Consider the following 20,015-nt stretch of genomic DNA (forward strand, 5'->3'; position numbering starts at 1 on the left):
CTTTGGGGTATAAACCTGGAATAAACCTCACCTAGTTGTGATGGACTTATCTTTTTATATATTGCTAAATTAGATCTGCTGAAATTTTGTTTAGATTTTTTGCATCTTTTTTTATGAGAAGTGCTGACCTACAAGTACTATGCATGTTTTTGTTTTTCTTTTTATGGCTGTTCCTGTAGCATATTTAAGTTCCCAGGCTAGGGACTGAATTGGAGCTACAGCTGCCAACCTATGCTACAGCCACAGCAACACAGAATCCAAGCCTCATCTGCACCCTACCCTCATCTTGAAGCAACATCAGATCCTTGCCCCACTGAGCAAGGCAAAGGACTGAACCTGCATCCTCATGGACACTATGCCAGGTTCTTAACCCGCTGAGCCACAACGGGAATGTCTAGGCACGTCTTGTTCACTAAGATAATCCTCAGTTACTGTAACACAATAGGTACTCAAAAAAATACCTGATAAATGATATGTGAAAAAGAAATAAAGAATAAATCCATAGGGATAGGCATTATTGGCTTGACATCTAGAAAGAACTTAATGCTCAGAATTTTCCAAAATCAGAATGCGTTGCTGTTTCTGGACATACCAGAGGAAAAGCTGGATGCTCATGCAGGATCAATGAGGTCATAAGATTTGGATGAAATCACCTCTAAGGAGCTAAAAGGCCTGGATGAACAAATCCTTGCTGAATGCGGTTCCTGATTTGTACTAAGGAAATGGCCAATGTTGAAGACACAAAAACCCTAATTCCTTTCCTTAGATAATATGAACACTCTCAGCCTTTTAAAACAATTAACCACAAATGAAATGAGCTCTATGGTGAGCCAACCCTGGCCCCATTCCCCAAGTCCGCTGCAGGGGTGGGGGCAAGGTGGTGGAACAGGAAGACAAAGGACCAAGCCTGTGGCTTCTGGGGTCACAATAACCTGGTCTGGCTCCGCACTTTACCAGCTACAGGACCACAGGCCAGTCACCTAACCTCTTCTTAATTCAAGAATTAAGATGGAGTTCCCGTTGTGGAGCAGCAGAAACAAATCCGACTAGGAACCATGAGGTTTCGGGTTCAATCCTTGGCCTTGCTCGGCAGGTTGAGGATTTGGCATTGCCGTGAGCTGTGGTGTAGGTCGCAGACACAGCTTGGCCGGCAGCTGCAGCTCCAATTCGACCCCTAGCCAGCAACCTTCATATGCAGCAGGTGCAGCCCCAAATAGCAAATAATAATAATAATAATAATAATTAAGACGCCTGTGCCTTTTTTTTTTTTTTTTTTGGTCTTGTGTCATTTTAGAGCCTCACCTGAGGCATATGGAGTTTCCCAGGCTAGGGGTCAAATCGGAGCTGTAACCGCCGGCCTACACCACAGCCAGAGCAACATGGGATCCAAGCCATGTCTTCGACCGACACCACAGCTCAGGGCAACACTGGATCATTAACCCACTGAGAGAGGCCAGGGATCGAACCTGTGTCCTCATGGATACTAGTCGGGTTCGTTAACCGCTGAGCCACGGTGTGAACTCCAGGAAGTCTCTGCTTCTCAATTCAACAACTGGGATAATATTCACCACAGAGGACTGCTGTTTTGTCCCTCTGACTGTTGTGAAGTTAAGTCCTTATTTGTGCCAGTGGGAACCATCAAGAAATATTTCAAAGTTTAACAATGAAAGCACTGCTCTCATTCATACCTTGATAGTTTTTCACAGGAGTCATCTTGTTATAATCTTCCGATAAAATAAACTCCTGCAAAAGAGAAAAAAAAAAACATTAAGCAAAAAAAAAAAAAAAAAAAAAGCTTTAACTGAATAAATGTTTGGTGTATCTAGATTGTATAAAGAAAACATTATCACAAAATGATATCTAACATTAGTATTTTGCCAATCAAATCAGCATTTTCCTGTACCTCTTTCGAAGAAACTATCACAATTACATTTCAATGAAATTATCATAATTTTTACCTTATAAACCTGAAGTTGATTTTTTTTTTTTCTTTTTTTTTTCAAGGCTGCACCCGAGGCATATGGAGATTCCCAGGCTAGGGGTCAAATCAGAGCTACGGCTGCCTGCCTACACCACAGCCACAGCAACGTGAGATCTGAGCAGAGTCTGTGACCTACACCACAGCTCACGGCAATGCCAGATCCTTAACCCACTGAACAAGGCCGGGGACGGAACCCGCAACCTCATGGTTCCCGGTCGGATTTGTTTCTGCTGCACCATAATGGGAACGCTGATGTTTTTTGTTTTTGTTTTTTGGGTTTTTTTAGTATACATGAGAAGAAAACCAGATCAAGTTCAGCGTCTTTTTTTTTTTTTTTTTTTTTTTTTGGCCGTGCCCTTGGTATGTAGTAGTTCTGGGGCCAGGGATGGAAACCACGACACAGCAGCAACCTGAGCCACAGCAGCGACCTGAGCCACAGCAGTGACAATGCTATGCTGGATCCTTAAACTGCTGCTCTCAATTCTGGAGTCTTGATCCTGCTCAATTTTGAAGGTAAATCTGATTCAAACTACTTTTCTCTCAGTGGTATCACTGCTAAAAATTTGTAAGGCTCTGGGCAGTGAGAAAATGGATGGTAATCCTTTACTAGGCAAGTCAATTAGATATTTTAATAAATCTGGGAGTTCCCATCATGGCTCAGTGGAAATGAATCTGACTAGCATCCATGACGACGTGGGTTCAATCCCTGGCTTCGCTCAGTGGGTTAAGGATCCAGTGTTTCTGTGAGCTGTGGTGTAGGTCGCAAATGCAGCTCAGATCCTGCATTGCTGTGGCTGTGACATAGGCCAGCAGCTGTAGCTCCAATTTAACCCCTAGCCTGGGAACCTCCATAGGCCATGGATGTGGCCCTAAAAATACACATGCACACAAAGATATTTTAACGATTCTAACAACAGTAACTTATTTCCCTATACAACAGGCTAATCATGGCTGCATTTTATTAATCCCTCTATCCCTATGGCAGCTGGCACAGTGCCTTGGCACAGTAGGTCATCAATAAATAGTGATAAAATGGATATGTAAAAGGCATCCCCCAATGCAATGAGGTTAGTTTGGATGTCATATTTACTCAAAAATATCAGTTTCTATATAACACATTGTATATACTCCTTCCAAGGAACATAAAACGTATGCTTGTTTGTGAGTATGTCTGCACACTTCACCTAAGCATCTACAACATATAAGATGGTCTGTTTATAAGCCCCAGACAGGCTTCGAGTCTTTAGCTTCCTTCAAACGCAAAATTCCCATATGTAAACAGTAGGTTGTTAAACATAAGGAATGCTGCAGTGTAATAAACTGACGCTCTTATCTCAGCTTAAAAACAGAACAAGGATGGGAGTCCCCTTGTGGCTCAGCAGGCTAAGAATCTGGCATCACTGCAGCGAATCGGGTCGCTGCTGTGGCGTGGATTCAATCTCTGGCTGGGGAACTTCCACCTGCCACAGGCACTGCCAAAAATTTTTTTTATTGACTTGAGTCCTCTTCCTTTTCTCTTGCCATGGTTTACGGTTTATCAATTTTGTTGATCTTTTCAAAGTTTCATTGATCTTTTCTACTGTCTCTATTTTATTTCTGCCCTGATCTTTATAATTTCTTTTCTTCTACTAACTATGGGTTTTGTTTGTTCTTCTTTTTCTAGTTGCTTTAGATGTAAAGCTAGGTTGTTTATTTGAGACTTTGGATTCCTGAGGTAGACTTGTATTGCTATAATCTTTCCTCTTGGAACTGCTTTTGCTGCATCCCATAGGTTTTGGATCATTGTGGTTTTTTTTTTTTTTCATTTTCATTTGTCTCTAGGTATTTTTTTTTTAACTTCCTCTTTGATTTCTTCAGTGATCCATCGGTTGTTTAGCAGCATACTATTTAGTCTCAATGTGTTTGTGTTTTTTCCAGTTTTTTTCTTATAGTTGATTTCTAATCTTATACAGTTGTGGTCAGAAAAGATGCTCAATGAACTTATTTACAGAACAAAAACAGACTCAGATTGAAAACCAACGTTTGGCTTCTGGGGCAGGGGGTGGACTGGGGGTTTGGGATTGGCATGTACACACTATTGTATATAGAATGGATGGTCACCAGGGAACCTGCTGTATAGCATAGGGAACTCTACCCAATATTCTGTGACAACTTGTATGGGAAAAGAACCTGAAAAAGAATGGATATGTGTATGTATATAACTGAATCACTTTGTTGTACAGCGGAAATTATCACAACATTGTAAATCAGCTATACTTCACCACAACTTTAAAAAAAGATGAACAAAAAATGAACAAAGAATCTTTTCAGAACATATGGAGGCTTCTAGAATCTCTCCTTGACAACTTAAAGGAAAGTGGTGGGAGGACAGGTGCACAGACTCTTGCTGTCTGGGTATTTACCGAGTTCACATAGTTGGTATGATTTTCTCAGAAGTAAATAATTACACTGTCTTTGTGACAGAAGTCACAGAGTTAAATAAAGGACAAAGCGATGTGACAGAATGAACTCTAAGTTCCTCCGGGTGTTCACTTTTCCGCCCCACCCCTCCTTGAGAAGCTCATCCACAAATGGATTTTCTTCATCATTTTCTCAGTAATAACATTATTCAACCTGTCACTTTTAAAATTCATATCATTATTTCTTCAAGGAGTGAGTGGCACGATATTCATTTCTCATTTCCGAGTCAGACTCACTGTTGAAGAGAGCAGGCTAATTTTTAAAGAAGTCAAGTTGTTTTCCCATAAGGAGTTTACAGGGTGGGTAAAGAAGCCATGCACGTGTCTGAGCAATGGCTCACTACCACCCTTGGTCCCAGGCAAGAGTAGCACAACCCTGAGGCCCCATCCTTTAGAGCACCCCAAATTTCCTAACATACACACAAAATAAATTTCTTAAAGATAAATGTTATTTGCGCAAGTGTTTATTGAGTTCATATAGTTCATATGTTATTTTGAATATACTGAGATAGTTCTTTAGCTTGGACCAAAGGTAAATAAATTCCTCTTGGAAAAAGGAGGGGGGTAGAAAGTAAAAAGAACTTGATGTAGATCTGTGCCTGTGTGGAGGGTTAACATATACATACATAATAAAATTACCAGTTCAGGAGTTCCCGTTGTGGTGCAGCATAAAGGGATCCAACTTGTATCTATGAGGACGCAGGTTTAATCCCTGGCCTCACTCAGTAGGTTAAGGACCCGGCATTGCCAGGAGATGTGGTGAAGGTCGAAGACGCAGCTCGGATCCTGTGTTGCTGTGGCTGTGGCGTAGGCTGGCAGCTGTAGCTCTGATTCAACCGCTAGCTGAGAATTTCCATATGCCGAGGGTTTGGCCCTAAAAAGCAAAAAAAAGAAAAAAAGAAAGAAAGAAAAAATCCAGTTCACTGCATTGGTAAACTTAATTGTTTGCGCTTTTGTTTTTCCTATGAAAATACAAACATAATCGTAGAGAAAATTTGTAAGATTTGTCAGCATTTTAAAGTTTTTTTTTTTGGTCTAAGAAAAAACATGCTATTCTAAGAAATACAAGACTGATGTTTCTGGGGGGCCACCTCATGGCATATGGAGTTCCCAGGCCAGGGATCAGATCCGAGCCCCAGATGCAACCTACGTCACAGCTGTGGCAACACCAGCTCTTTTAACCCACTGCACTGGGCCAGGGATCGAACCTGAGTCCTGGTGCTGCAGAGACGACACTGATCCCACTGCACCCCAGTGGGAACTCCAAGACTGATGGTTTTTTTTCGTCTGTCTTTTTAGGGCAGCACCCGTGACACATGGAAGCTCCCAGGCTAGGGGTTGGATCGGAGCTGCAGCTGCTGGCTGATACCACAGCCACAACAATGCAGGATCCAAGCCGCGTCTGTGACCTACACCACGGCTCATGGCAATACCAGATCCTCAACCCACTGAGTGAGGCCAGGGATCGAACCCACATCCTCACGGATACTAGTCAAGTTTGCTACCACCGATTCAAGACAGGAACTCCCTAATTTTTATTTTTTAGGAGCACTTTTAGATTCACAGTAAGACTGAGGGGAAGACACAGAGGTTTCTCATACAGCCCCTATTCCCACACATGTACAGCCTCCCCCTTTATCAACATCCCACACCAGAGTGGCACATTCGTCATAACTGATGGCTTACACTGACACATCATTATCACTCAAAGTCCACAGTTTACACTAGGTTTCACAGTTGGTGTTATAAATTCTGTGGATTTTGACACATGTATAATGACATTTATCCACCATTAGAGTATCATAAAGAGTATTTTCACTGCCCTAAAAATCCTCTGTGCTCGACCTATTCATCTTTCTCTCCTGCTTAAGCCCTGGCACCACTGATCTTTTCACCATCTCCAAAGTATTGCCTTTTTCAGATTGCCGTATAGTTGGAATCCTACATTAGGCGGCCTTTTCAGATTGATTTCTCTTACTTACTAACATGCATTTAAGTTTCCTCCATTCTTTTCATGGCTTGATTGCTCATTTCTTTTTAGCACCAAGTAATATTTCACTGACAGGATGTATCCTCGGACAGGATGTATCACAGTTTATTTATCCGTTCATCTACTAAAGGACATCTTAATCGCTTCCAAGTTTTGGCAACTATAAATAAAGCTGCTATAATCATCTGTGTGCAGGTTTTAACTTTTCAGCTCCTTTGGTAAATACCAATGATTGCTGAGTTGCCTAGTGACAAGGCATTGAATTTAAAGATCAAGTTGGAGGAAGTGACATCTTGACAATATTGAGTCTTCTTCTCTATGAACATGGAATATCTATTTGTTTAGTTCTTTGATTTTGTTCATCAGAGTCTTGAAGTTTTCCTCATACAGATCTTGTACATATTTTGTTAGATTTATACTAAAGTATTTCATCTTTTGGGCGCTCATGTAAATGACCATGTTTATTAACTTCAATTTCTACATGTTCATTGCTGATAAACAGGAAATGACTGACTTTTGTCTATTAACCTTGAATCCTAAAACCTCAATATAACTGCTCACTAGTTCCAGTTTACATTAATTCCTTTAGATTTTCTACATAAATGATCATTTCATCTGCAAAGAGAGTCTTATTTCTTCCTTCCCAATGAGTATTTTTTAAATTTCCTTTTCTTGTCGTATTGCATCAGCTAAAACTGCCAGTACAACATTGAAAAGGAATGGTGAGAGTGGTTATCCTTGCCTGGAACCTGATTTTAGTGGCAAAGTTTCTGGTTTCTTGTCTGGTTTTAATGCTCACTCTAATAGATCAAATAATACGGTATGTATAAGGAAGAGGTTGGTAATTATCTCCACCCTCCATCTCAGTCCAGTGAAGGAAAGTGTTAATAGTCCGCTGTACCCTTTCGCATTTTTAAATTTATAAGCAAAACCCTTACGCAAACATATATAGATTTTTTACTTCATTGTACAAAAACAGAATCACACTGTACAACTTGTTCTTTTCATTTATAATATATAAGAACTATCTTTCCAGGGTAAAACACATGGTTCAAATTTACTCTTCCTGATGGCTGTATAACACTCCAAAATATGGATATGTCATATTTTATTCATGTATCCCCCAATGGACATTCTGCTTCTCTCCTATTTTTAATATCACAACAATACAACATGAAGTGTCTTTGAATGTACAAACATATGACCTAATGTGTATGTTGAAAAGATTGCCAGTTTAAAGATTGTGTACACTGAGAGCCCACTCCGTCTGAGAGTGTCGTTGGATGAGCTGTACACTACCACCTTGTCTTGCAGTAGATCCGACACTGTGGGACACTGTCAAGTAGCTGGCAGGAGCATCTTCGTGCTTGGCCAGAAGGAGCATATTGGTGCTTTGATAGAAGACCGAGTGTGAGCTGTTACACTGCATTGTTGCTATCAAGAGAAATTCCGTTTGGCTAGAACCATCAACAGGCTTGAAGAGACCGCATGCTTCTGACTCTGCACAGCAAGACCGCCATTCCTATTCCTGTGCTGCTGCATCAGCCTCTCGGCCAGAGGGACGTGCTGTGGGGCAGATGCCTCCACTTTGCACATCAAAGCTCTCTGGTTTTATTTCAGCACAGCTACAGCCTTTTTTGGCCTACATTTACATCCTTATGCATAGGCAAGGCCTGAGGGAAAAAGCGTGGAGCAGAGAACCCTGGCTTTTTTGGATCATCGTCAACTTCCAATGAAAAGCCACTTAAGTTTTGAACACGATGGGTGGAAAGAAGAACACACACACACACACATGCCGACTTCATCCTTATGGGATCAACAGATTCTGAAGCAATCCAGAGGATCTGGTTTATGCCCTTTCTCCTGATATACCTGCTCACTGTGCTGGGCATTGCAGGGATGATGTTGATAACATGCCTGGATTTCCAGCTTCACACTCCGATGTATTTTTTCCTCAGCCACCTGTCATTCCTTGACTTCAGTTACTCAACAGTCATCACACCTAAAACCTTAGAGACTCACTGCCTTCCTCGAAGTATATTTCATACATAAACTGCTTAACCCAGATGTATTTCTTTGTTTTCTTGGGGGCCACTGAATCTTTTCTTCTCTCTTCCATGGCCTACGATCGCCATGCAGCCATCTGCAATCCTCTGCATTACCATGTTGTTATGTCCACAAGATGCTGCTGCTCACTTGTGTTGGGATCTTATTTGATTGGCTTCATGGACTCCTTGGTCAATGTGCTTTGCATGAGCAGACTGGATTTCTGTGACTCCAGTGTAATCCATCACTTCTTCTGGGACAAATTCCCAATTTTAGCCTTGTCCTGCGCTGATATAAAAGACATGGAAATAATGATATTCATTGTAGCTGGCTCCACTGCAATGGCGTCTCTTATCACAATAGTAGTGTCCTATGTGTCTATCCTGTCTACTATCCAGAAAATTACTTCCACTTCAGGAAAGCAAAACGCCTTCTCTACTTGTGCCTTCCCTCCTGGGAGTCACCATCTTTTATGGCACTAGGATTTTTACATATTTAAAACCAAGTAAGTCCTACTCCTTGGGAAAGGATCAAGTGGCTTCTGCTTCTTATACTATTGTCATCCCCATGCTGAATCCACTCATTTACAGTCTTAGAAACAAAGAAGTAGATAATGATTTCAATAGAATCACGCAGAAAACAGCGGGCTCCAAGCAAGTAAAATGACAGTGACTCTAATCTTGTGATTTCAACTGTTTTTTCCCTCCTCGTCCTTATAGTGCATTTCCTTGGTCTCTTTCCAGAAACAGTTGAATCCTTCTTGTATTTATTAAAACCATCATTTTCTTAACCAAATCTGATCTTTTCACTGCCAGGAATATGCCTTTAGAAATCCACATGGGGTACTGAGCATCAATCAGTGGTTGAGCATTTGACTGCAGAAATCCATCAAGTACATGGAAACTAGGAAACACATTAAATCTATGGTCTAAATTTTCATGTTTTTAAGGGCAACTGATTTGCAAAGTGAAAACATACAATTGTCCTTTTTTAATCTCTATCATACAAATTCCCGTTTATACTCCAACTTCAGAGAATTTTATTATGGAAAAGAGCTCCCTCCATTTGGTGAGTAATGTGAAAAGTTTTAGAAATATTTTATTTATTTTATGGAGAAGCAATATAGCAGAGTGGTTGTGAACACCTGCTTTGGTACCAAACATTCCAGAATGTAAATTCTAGACCTTCTACCCTTTTTAGCTGTATAACACTTGAAAACTCAAGGGACGTTTTAGCCTCAGGATTCCCCAGCTTCAGAATACAAGTATGAATTCCAGGTCCATGAAGGTATTATAAAGATTAAGTCAGATAATGACTGGGAGGCACTTAAGGTAGTACTAACCAATGCTGGTCATCATCCTTAGACCACTCACATTTCTGCTTTATTTTTAATGCTCCCTGACTTCTTCTTAAAGAATGTTCACTTGAGTTTTATCAATCACTTTTGTTTGATTTAAAGGACAAACACAAACAGCTAAGGAACAACTCAGCACTTCATAGTTTTGACGTAAGAGTGCTATATATTGACACTGGAGAAAATTGGAAAACACTGAAAAAATTTAAGTTAATACAAAGGCCTAACAGTTATCAACAGCTTTGTATGTGGTCTAGATTGATGGTTCTGTGTATATTCATACATATTATATACATAAGCAATATTTGTCATTTCCTATGGACTTTTTTGTAGCTTTCTGTATAAACTTACAAATTTAACCTTTTATTTATTCTTTAGTTATTGAAACCTAAGGTGAAAGGGTTCTTGGTACATGGGAAAAACTCAAGACTCATTCTGCAATGCTTTGGGCCTGAAACATTTGTAAATTCATCAAGTTAAAATTTTGCATGCAGTACTATCTCTTTGGTGGCTACCTGACCTTTATGTGATGTATCAACAAGCTTCGGTAAACTACGACTTTGTTGAAATTGTGTGTATTTTTTAAAAATCCTTGCCTTTCTTCTGTATTCTATGGGTTTTTATAATCATTAAAATAAATGATGGCATTAAATGCTTGACTCACTTGTCCTATATTCTTTTAACAGGGACAAATTTAAAAGCTACAAATTTACAACGAATTTAGATTTTTCAGCAACTCATATATTTTAGTTAGACTGAGTGCTAAAATTTCCTTTATTTGCATTTTGTTATATTATTATTATTATTTTGGCCATGCCCGAGGCATGGTGGAAGCTCCCAGGCCAGGAAGAAAATTTGTGCCACAGCAGCTATTGGGGCCTCTGCAGTGACAAGGCTGGATCCTTGACCCATTGCACCACAAGGCAACTCCCTAAATATTTTCTTCTGTATAATCTGAAATTGCAGTTTTTATTTACTCTGCTATTCCAAGGCTATCTAAGGACATAAGTTTCCTTGTTCCCACTACTTGTTATTTTTTGTTTAAACTTTTGTACCTAGATAGTTCTTATTCAAGCAATAAAAATTATAATTTTTTAACTTTTTGAAATTTGCATTTTCTTTGTAAAATTACATTTGATTATTTTCCTTAAACACTTTTTAAATATTTAAAATAAAGTGCAAAATTATGAATTCTTTTAGTAGTTAAATGTTTAAAAATCTTTGTCTAACTGAAAAGTGTCAATTAACTTATTCAAAGCTTTTAAATATGAATTATCTTTCTCTAACTAGTTTATTCAAAAATTCCCATATTACATATGAATGACAAAGTTATGACGTATCTTTCTGTCTGATATCCATGTTATTTGGACTTTATATTTACATCTATTGCTATTGGGTTTTGCTTAGAATAGTTTAACAATAGGCTTTTTTGGCACTTCTCTCATCTTTTGTAAGCATTATGTCATTTATATATATTTATAGGCTCTTTTCATTATTCCGTTTTTTTTTGTCTTTTTGCCATTTCTTGGGCCGCACCAGTGGCACATGGAGGTTCCCAGGCTAGGGGTCGAATAGGAGCTGTAGCCACCGGCCTACGCCAGAGCCACAGCAACTCGGGATCCGAGCCGCATCTGCGACCTACACCACAGCTACGGCAACGCCGGATCCTTAACCCACTGAGCAAGGCCAGGGATCGAACCTGCAACCTCATGGTTCCTAGTCGGTTTCGTTAACCACTGAGTCATGACGGGAACTCCCATTCTACTGTTTTTTATTAACTATGTTTTTCTTTTGCTTTGAGTTATTTCTATTTTTATGATTAGGAAATGTATCCTGTTGGTTTGTGTAGCCAAATGTGGTCAACAGATTCTATGATTTTGTTGATAGAACGTAAGTTGATAAAATGATAATTCAATTAAACTAAATTCTCCAAAATTAGGATGACCCTGTTGTCTTAAAATACAGTTTGGAAACCATGCATAGAATGTCATTCACATGTGCAATGTACTCAATGGACAATATGAAAGATTTAAGCTATTTCTATTTGACATGAACATTCCTTGTCATTTTATTTTATGTAGCATGTGGTCTGAATAAATTTAAAATATAAAAAAAAAGACTGTGTACACTTAATATTTGAATAAACACTGCCCTTTCATGTCCTAAAAGTACACAGTATTTCAATTCCCTACCATCTGGCCCTCATGCAATAGCTTATCTCCCCCATCTCATCAGCATTATGTATTACTCATCTTTTCAATTTTTTTGTCAAATTAATATACAAAAAGTTGTAGCTCACTATGGTTTAAAATGCATCACCCCAAATGCTTATGAATCAGAGCAGTATGTATATGTTTACTCGCTATAATCACTTCTCGTTCTATCAATTTAATCTACAAATTCTGCTGCAGCCTGATTTCCTAAAAAGTAGGGTTTGAAGTGAAACTTAAATGCTCTTTCTTGTTTGGAGGTGCAGTATCAGCAGGTCTGAGTGAGGAAAAAACAAAACAAAGTGGAAAAGATGAATGCTGTGTCACCACACCGACCCGTGTTTCATGAGGAAGCCCAGCTAGTTCCCCAGCAGGCGGTAAGCCTCTTGACAGACCGAAAAAATATCAGGCTTTTGGAAGAATCCACTGGAGAAAGGGGTGAGGAGGGAATTTATCCACCAGCTCTCTCCTCCTTTCCTTCATTTTGTTTGTTTGTTTGTTTGTTTGTTTTTTGGCCACCCTGAGGCATATGGAGTTCTCGGGCCAGGGATCAGATCCGAGCCCCAGTTTTGACCTCCATCACAGCTCCGGCAACGCCAGATCCTTTAAGCTGGTGTGCCAGGCCAGGGATCGAACCTGTGTCCTGGTAACTCCATGGAACTTACCTTCCCGCTCCTTCTGGAAGGGTGTACTGCCTATCCTTGCTAGCAGCCACTGGAAAATTCAGATTTTAGGCCTTGCTAGGGCTAGACTTCATACCACTCAGAAAGCCGCTGAGGAACCACAGAGCTATCTTCCTTGGGTTGTGAGTTAAAGAGAGCGAAGCACTGTAGTTAAGAGTTCAGAGCTCAGGCACTGAAGCCAAACTGTCTGGTTTAAATCGCAGCTAAAATAGGTACTGGTTACACGATCTTGGACAATTGACTCAAGATTACAGTGCTTCCGTTTTCTTTTCTACATAACCTCCTAAGACTGCAGGGAGGATTAGTTGATGTCTATGAAGCGTTTAAAGCAATGCCTGGCACACAGTAAGTACTCTTTGAGAGTTAAGTTAAACAAATAAATGCTAAATTTGTAAAATGAATTAAGCATATTACTTTAAAAAAAAAAAAGACCTTCTGGAATATAATGAACAACTCTGATTGAAGAATGAGAGAGAATTTGGCTATAAAATTGTGAACGCCTGCTCATTCTTAACATAGCAGCTCTTTAACAACTTTTCTCATTTCTAATTACAGTTATTGGTCTGTGTAATCTTTTAATATCTCCTTGATTCAAGTTTATGAAGTTATATTTTGTTATAAAATAACACATTTTTCTTTAAATTTTCAAATATATTACCATGGAACTGACATAATATTGTCCTGATTCTTTAACTCTCTATCTTGTATAGGCAGTTCTGTTATACCACTTATTCCTTTTTTTTTTTTTCAGGGCCTTATCTGTGGCATATGGAAGTTCCTGGGCTAGGGGTTGAATCAGAGCTGCAGTTGCTGGCCTACACCACAGCCACAGCAACGCCGGATCCGAGCCACATCTGCAACCTACACCACAGCTCAGGGCAACACTTGATCCTTAATCCACTAAGCAAGACCAGGGATCAAACCTGTGTCCTCATGGATACCAGCTGGGTCCGTAACCTGCTAATCCACAACAGGAGCTCCCTATACCACTTATTCTGAAAACATGAATTTGTTTCAACAGGATTGGCATATTAGGGAATGATCTGAGCAGAGCTCCAACTTCACATCTGCTCCACAAACACGAGGTGAACACCGAAAACTGAATCCAGCTGAACTGAACTGTGTAGGAATATGCAAAACACACACATACACACACAGCCCCCACTCATCTGGGCATCTACCAGCCACCTCAGGGTACTACCCCTTGAGAGCCACACAGATCTACACCTGGTGTTAAAACTTGGCCTTCTACCTTCACGTAACCTCCTCCTACCACTTCAAAATAACTCACAGGCTACAGCCCTTCTGAGGCCCACTTCAGTAAGAAAACTTCAGGTCTTTTTCCAGGTAGAGTTCTGTATACATTGTACGTTTATGGACTCCCTAACATTTTAACATATGTGTAAAAACTGTACTAGTATTTTAACAAGTGTCCTATCTTTATTTTTTTATTTTTTATTTTTTGTCTTTTTGCTATTTCTTGGGCCGCTCCCACGGCATATGGAGGTTCCCAGGCTAGGGGTCTAATCAGAGCTGTAGCCGCCAGCCTTCACCAGAGCCACAGCAACGCGTGATCTGAGCCGCGTCTGCAACCTACACCACAGCTCACGGCAGCGTCGGATCCTTAACCCACTGAGCAAGGGCAGGGACTGAACCTGCAACCTCATGGTTCCTAGTCGGATTTGTTAACCACTGCGCCACGACGGGAACTCCCACAAGTGTCCTATCTTTACTTCTTACGTATCACCAACAAAGCTGGTTGTTTTTTGGAAACAGTTTTTTGAGTACTGTGTCCCTATTTTCCCCTTATGTCCTTGCTTTTTTTTATATGATTCTGCATAGTGCAGTGATTTTAAAAAGTACATATGTGGCATTATTGCATAATTAGGTGGTTATAAATATAATGTGATTAATATCATCAGCTTTTTATTTTTATAATTTTCTTTAATGACATGTGCCAGGAATTTATCTATTTTATCAGTACTTTCTAAAATGTAGCTTTTGGTTTTCTTTGCTGTCCTTTTGTTTGCTCTATCTCTAATTTCAGGATTTATTTTTATACTTCTCTTTTCTGAACTTCTTTTGGTTTATTTTATCACTTATTCATAGACTGAATGCTTAGGTTCATATGTATATATCTTTATTTAAAGTAGTAATATTTTAAGGAGAAATGCTATATATATAGATTTGACTGCATTCCATAGGTTTGGATATAAATCGGCTCACACTTAAAACAATTTCTGTATTATTTTATGAATTCTAAAAGTATAATTTATATATATTGGTTTCCTTAAGTTAGGAATTATTTAGAAAAAAATCTTAATTTATAAGCAGTTACACTTATGGCTATCTTTTGTTGTTAATTTCTAGTTTTACTAACTTATATTCAGGAAACATAATATCTTTACATTTTACAATTCAGTAAGATTTTCTTCATGGTCAAGATATTAATGATTTTGTAAGTATTCTGTAGATGAGAAAAAAATGTGTTTTACCCAAAGTTCTAAATCTATTTGTTTATCTATCCAATGAAAAGAAGATAAATTTCAAATAGTCTATATATTTTTACATATTTTTTTGTTTACTTGAATTTCAAATTCAGAAATCAATGTACTAAAGATATGTGCTTTATTTTTAATTTTTATTTTTCTGATTATAAAAGTAATATGCTTACTCTATATACAGAAACTATGGTATAATATCAAGAAGGAAATTTAAATTGTCTGTAAGTCTATCAAATAGTGATAAATACTACTATTATTTTGATTATTTTGCTTTTCAGTCTTTTCCCTGGTATACACAAAAACACCTTAGATTGGGAGTTCCCGTCGTGGCGCAGTGGTTAACGAATCCGACTAGGGACCATGAGGTTGCAGGTTCGGTCCCTGCCCTTGCTCAGTGGGTTAAGGATCCGACGTTGCCGTGAGCTGTGGTGTAGGTTGCAGACGCGGCTCGGATCCCGCATTGCTGTGGCTCTGGCATAGGCTGGCAGCTACAGCTCCGATTAGACCCCTAGCCTGGGAAACTGCATATGCCGCAGGAGCGGCCCAAGAAATGGCAAAAAGACCAAAAAAAACAAAAAAACAACAAAAAAAAACACCTTAGATTGGAAGAGTAGCACTACTGAAGTATTTTCCATGTTACTAAATATTCTTTGAAAACATATGTTTAATGGCTACATAAAATTCCACTGGAAGGCCATGTAAGAGTTTAACTAATTCGTTCCTGACCACTACATTTCTAAAACATCAGTTATTACTATAAAAACAGCGAGATTATAAATAATCTTTGTCTATTTGTATGATGGTATATCTAGAAACAGAATTATTGATATAAAGGTACAAATACTTCTAACGCTGTAGTTGCATATTTCCAATATTTTTCTAAACAATTTGTGCCAGTTTATGTCCCCTCTATCACTGTACAGGCTCTATCACAGAGTCTATTTTATTCAATTCTAGTCAATATGGATATTCTAAAATTGCTATTACTTAGAAAAAACAGAACTTACAAAATTTTAACACTATAAAGTATTATTTCCTCTTTTCTGACTTTCCTGCTATCTATTGGATTTCAGTGTTTTTCTTATCTATTTGTATATGCTCATTACATATGGAGGATGTTATCTTTTCTCTACCACATTTTAAACAATTATTTGTTGTTTTCGTTTAAACTATATTTAAGCAGCTTTTTCATACTGAGAAGTTTCAAATTTTATGTAATCAGATGTGACATTTTCCTTTGGGATTTCCACTGTTTTAAGCTTACATGTTCTTCCTCATAGACTGTTTATAAATGTCCACTCTGTTTACTTCTAGTTTTTTGTTTTTCTTTTTTAAAGCTTTACTTTGTACATTTACTGCTGCTTAAAGCTCCTGGAATTTGGTATAGGATATGAAGTGAAGATTAAAATTGATCTTTTTCTTAAGAGCAAACCAACAGCTTCAGCACTATTTATTTAAAAACTTTTCCCATCCATGACTGACCTGTAATATCTTCTTTACCATATTTTATGTTCTTACATATAATTGGGTCTGTTTGGGAGTTATCTAACTCTGCTCTATTGATCTGCTATTCTTGTGTCAAAATGGAAATCATTTAATTACTGTGGATATAAAATATGTGTTAACATAGAAGCTATGGGTCTCCTAATTTCTTTCTTAAAAAAAATGTGTAGCTAGATGGTCATTAAAATAATCTTTTTTGTGACAAAAAAGAAAAATCACATTAAGAATTTTGCTTGGAATTGCACTAAATCTCTATGTTCAGGGAGAACTGACATTTAAAAGTCTCCTTTTATGTAATAGTCACAATATTTTATAATTTTCTTCAACAAAGTTCCACATATTTCTTTTTGAGACCATATTTAGATTTTTGTTGTTAATGTCTGTGAATGGGACTTGGTAAGTTCTGAGTCAAAAAAGAGAGGTTTATGGTTGCCACTTTTGGACTAAAACTGAAAAATAGGAGTTCCCATTGTGACTCAGCGGAAATGAACCCGACCAGCATCCATGAGAACGAAGGTTCAATCCCTAGCCTTGCAGAGTGGGTTAAGGATCTGGCGTCACGGTGAGCTGTGGTGTAAGTCACAAACGTGGCTCGGATCTGGCATTGCTGTGACTGTGGTGTAGGCCAGCAGCTGTAGCTCCGATTCAACCCCTAGCCTGGGAACCTCCATATGCCAGACATGCGGGCCCTAAAAAGACAAAAATAAAATAAAACTGAAAAATAGTGATATCACAGTTCCTGGGAAACACGATATGAACCCATTAAAAGTCCTGATTTGTGGCAGTGACAGTGAGATGGTCACTGCTGGATAGGCTACTCAGTCACATGGGACACTGAACACAGTTGGAACTCCAAAGGCAGAATGAAGCCACGTTTTCTTCCTAAGATTTAGAAGGAAAGAGAGAATGCAGGTTTCAGATCAAATTAAGGGAAAAGAAGAAAAGAGAAAAACTGGCAAGGCTGGTTGCGTTCCAATGTTAAGAGCCGCTACTGTCAGCCAGCACTGTGATTACAGGGTAAAGGGTGAAAATGGAGTAATGCTTCACATATTTGTTGACGCTTTTTCTTTTTTCAATGCTACTTTTTTTGTTTGTTTGTTTTCGAGGGCCGAATCCATAGCATACGGAGGTTCCCAGGCCAGGGGTCGAATCAGAACTGCAACTGCCAGGCTACATCACAGCCACGGCAACACGGGATCCCAGCCGTACCTATGACCTACACCACAGCTCAGGGCAAGGCCAGATCCTCAACCCAATGAGCAAGGCCAGGGATCGAACCCGCCTCCTCATGGCTGCTAGTCGGTTCCAGCTGAGCCATGACGGGAACTGCATGGCAATGCTTTTTCTGCTGCTGGCCATCTCTTTGAATCCCTATGAAAACCAAGTCCTGCAGAGTAAGTCTCAGGTGGTAATGTATCTTTATTTGGACAACATAATACAAGCAGAAAAGCTGCCAACACACCCTGTCATTAACGAACATGAACGAGGCCCGTCTTGTGTGCAACACGCCATTCTCACCCCTCTCGTGGCACGTTTCACAAGAACGATGGTTATTTCCTCTTGGTCTAGAAAAATGCATCTGTCAAGGAGATACCAGGGCTCTTGTTTGGTAGCAGAGGTCAGCTGACCAGAGTCAAGGTGCTCCTGGGCTTTAAGTCCGTCTACGTAAGAGTCAACAGGCGTACTTTCTGTTCTCACTCAAGTCAAAGATATACATACATTTTTTCCGGCCCCTTAGACTCCTGCATATCCCAAGTTCCAGGGATGTCTTGGATCCTTCTGGGAAATGCAGGAGGTAATGGAACAGCAGACTAGGATCCAGACTGTCTTGCTGCAGCTTCTGGTTCCATCCAGACACCAGGCAGGCATGACAAGAGCACAGTAAGGCCCAGGTGCTGGAAGAATCTAGAGAACCTGTCCCCCTTCAAGAACGCCCACACTTTGTGTGAATGCAAGGTAGCCGGTCCCCCCTGGGCCAAGTACATTTCTTGACCAGTTTTTTTTCCTTCTTTCTTCCTTTTCTTCCCTCCATTCTTTCTTCCTTCCTCCCTCTTTTTTCTTTTTCTTTGAAATTTTTTTTGGCTGTGCCCATGGCACATGGAAGTCCCCAAGTCAGGGATCAAACCCAAGCCACCGCAATGACAACGCTGGATCCTGAACCCGTTGAGCCACCAGCAAACTTTATAAAAAGTTTCTTGAACACACAGATACTACATTTCTGGTTGGGAACGGAGGTGTTCTTCCTGCATCTTCTTCATAAAATAGAAATTGATCTAAAGGAAAATCTTTTTGGGAGACTCAGTATCAGTACATGTCTCATTTTACATTTCTCTGTAAAATCCATTTCTGCCTCTACTTTAAAAACGTCCAGGGGAGCTCCCGTTGTGGCTCAGCACTAACGAACCCAACTAGTATCCATGAGGATGTGGGCTGGATCCCTGGCCCCGCTCAGTGGGTTAAGGATCCAGGGTTGCCATGAACTATGGTGTAGGCTGCAGATGCGGCTTGGATCTAGTGTTGCAGTGGCAGCTGTAGCTCAGATTGAACCCCTAGCCTGGGAACTTTCATATGCTATGGGTGTAGCCCTAAAAAGACAAAAATATAATTTAAAAAATAACAAAGTAAAAACATCCAGGATATTGTTAAATATATTACCTTATGCCTCAATTATTAATTTACATGAGCATGACTGACATTTTTTATTGTGGTACAAGTACATAACATAGCCATTTTGAAGTGCAGAGTTCAGTGGTGTGAAGCATATCATGCTGTTGCACTGTGCATCCCTAGGAACTTCTTCATCTTAAAAAACTGAAACTCGGAGTTCCCGCTGTGGCTCAGTGGTAACAAGCTTGACGGGTATCCGTGAGGACACAGGTTCCATCCCTGGCCTTGCTCAGTGGGTCTAGGATCCGGTGTTGCCATGAGCTGTGGTGTAGATCGCAGATGCGGCTCAGATCTGGCACTGCTGTGGCTGTGGTGTAGGCCGGCAGTTGCAGCTTTAATTGGAACCCCGGCTTGGAAACTTCCATATGCCACAGGTGCGGCCCTAAAAAGACAAAAACGAAAAGAAAACAAAACTGAAACTCTATACACATTAAACATCAATTCCTTCCCAGCCCTCCCCCAGTCTTTGGCAACCATCCATTTTTGGTTTCTATGATTTTGACCACTTTAGATACTTCATGAGAGTAGAATCACACAGTAGTTCTCCTTTTGTGATGGGCTTATTTCACAAAGCATGTGTCAGAATTTGCTTCCTTTTAAAGACTGAATATGTATATA

At 39.6% G+C, this 20,015-nt stretch overlaps 1 protein-coding gene and 1 pseudogene across 9 annotated transcripts in view; one reads left to right on the forward strand and one right to left on the reverse strand.

The window, feature by feature from the left end:
• Positions 1–20,015, reverse strand: part of WDFY2 (WD repeat and FYVE domain containing 2) — a 179,934-nt gene that overhangs the window by 49,069 nt on the left and 110,850 nt on the right. For all 8 annotated transcript variants that reach the window (XR_014819399.1, XM_084981697.1, XM_084981698.1 and 5 more), the window contains one exon: positions 1,689–1,743. Coding sequence is in view for 7 of the 8 variants with exons in the window: in XM_084981697.1 (XP_084837823.1) it covers positions 1,689–1,743 (55 nt within the window). In the remaining variant the exon portion in view is untranslated. The remainder of the gene's footprint in view (positions 1–1,688; positions 1,744–20,015) is intronic.
• On the forward strand, positions 5,961–9,221 carry LOC146398557 (olfactory receptor 8H1-like; annotated as a pseudogene). Its single transcript, XR_014819405.1, has one exon. The product of XR_014819405.1 is annotated as an olfactory receptor 8H1-like (transcript).

Source organism: Sus scrofa, chromosome 11 (assembly GCF_054392235.1).
Source record: "Sus scrofa isolate SSC_HxYL_T2T_F1_AM1 chromosome 11, Sscrofa_HxYL_maternal_Yorkshire_Landrace_v2.0, whole genome shotgun sequence".
Lineage (NCBI taxonomy): Eukaryota > Metazoa > Chordata > Mammalia > Artiodactyla > Suidae > Sus > Sus scrofa.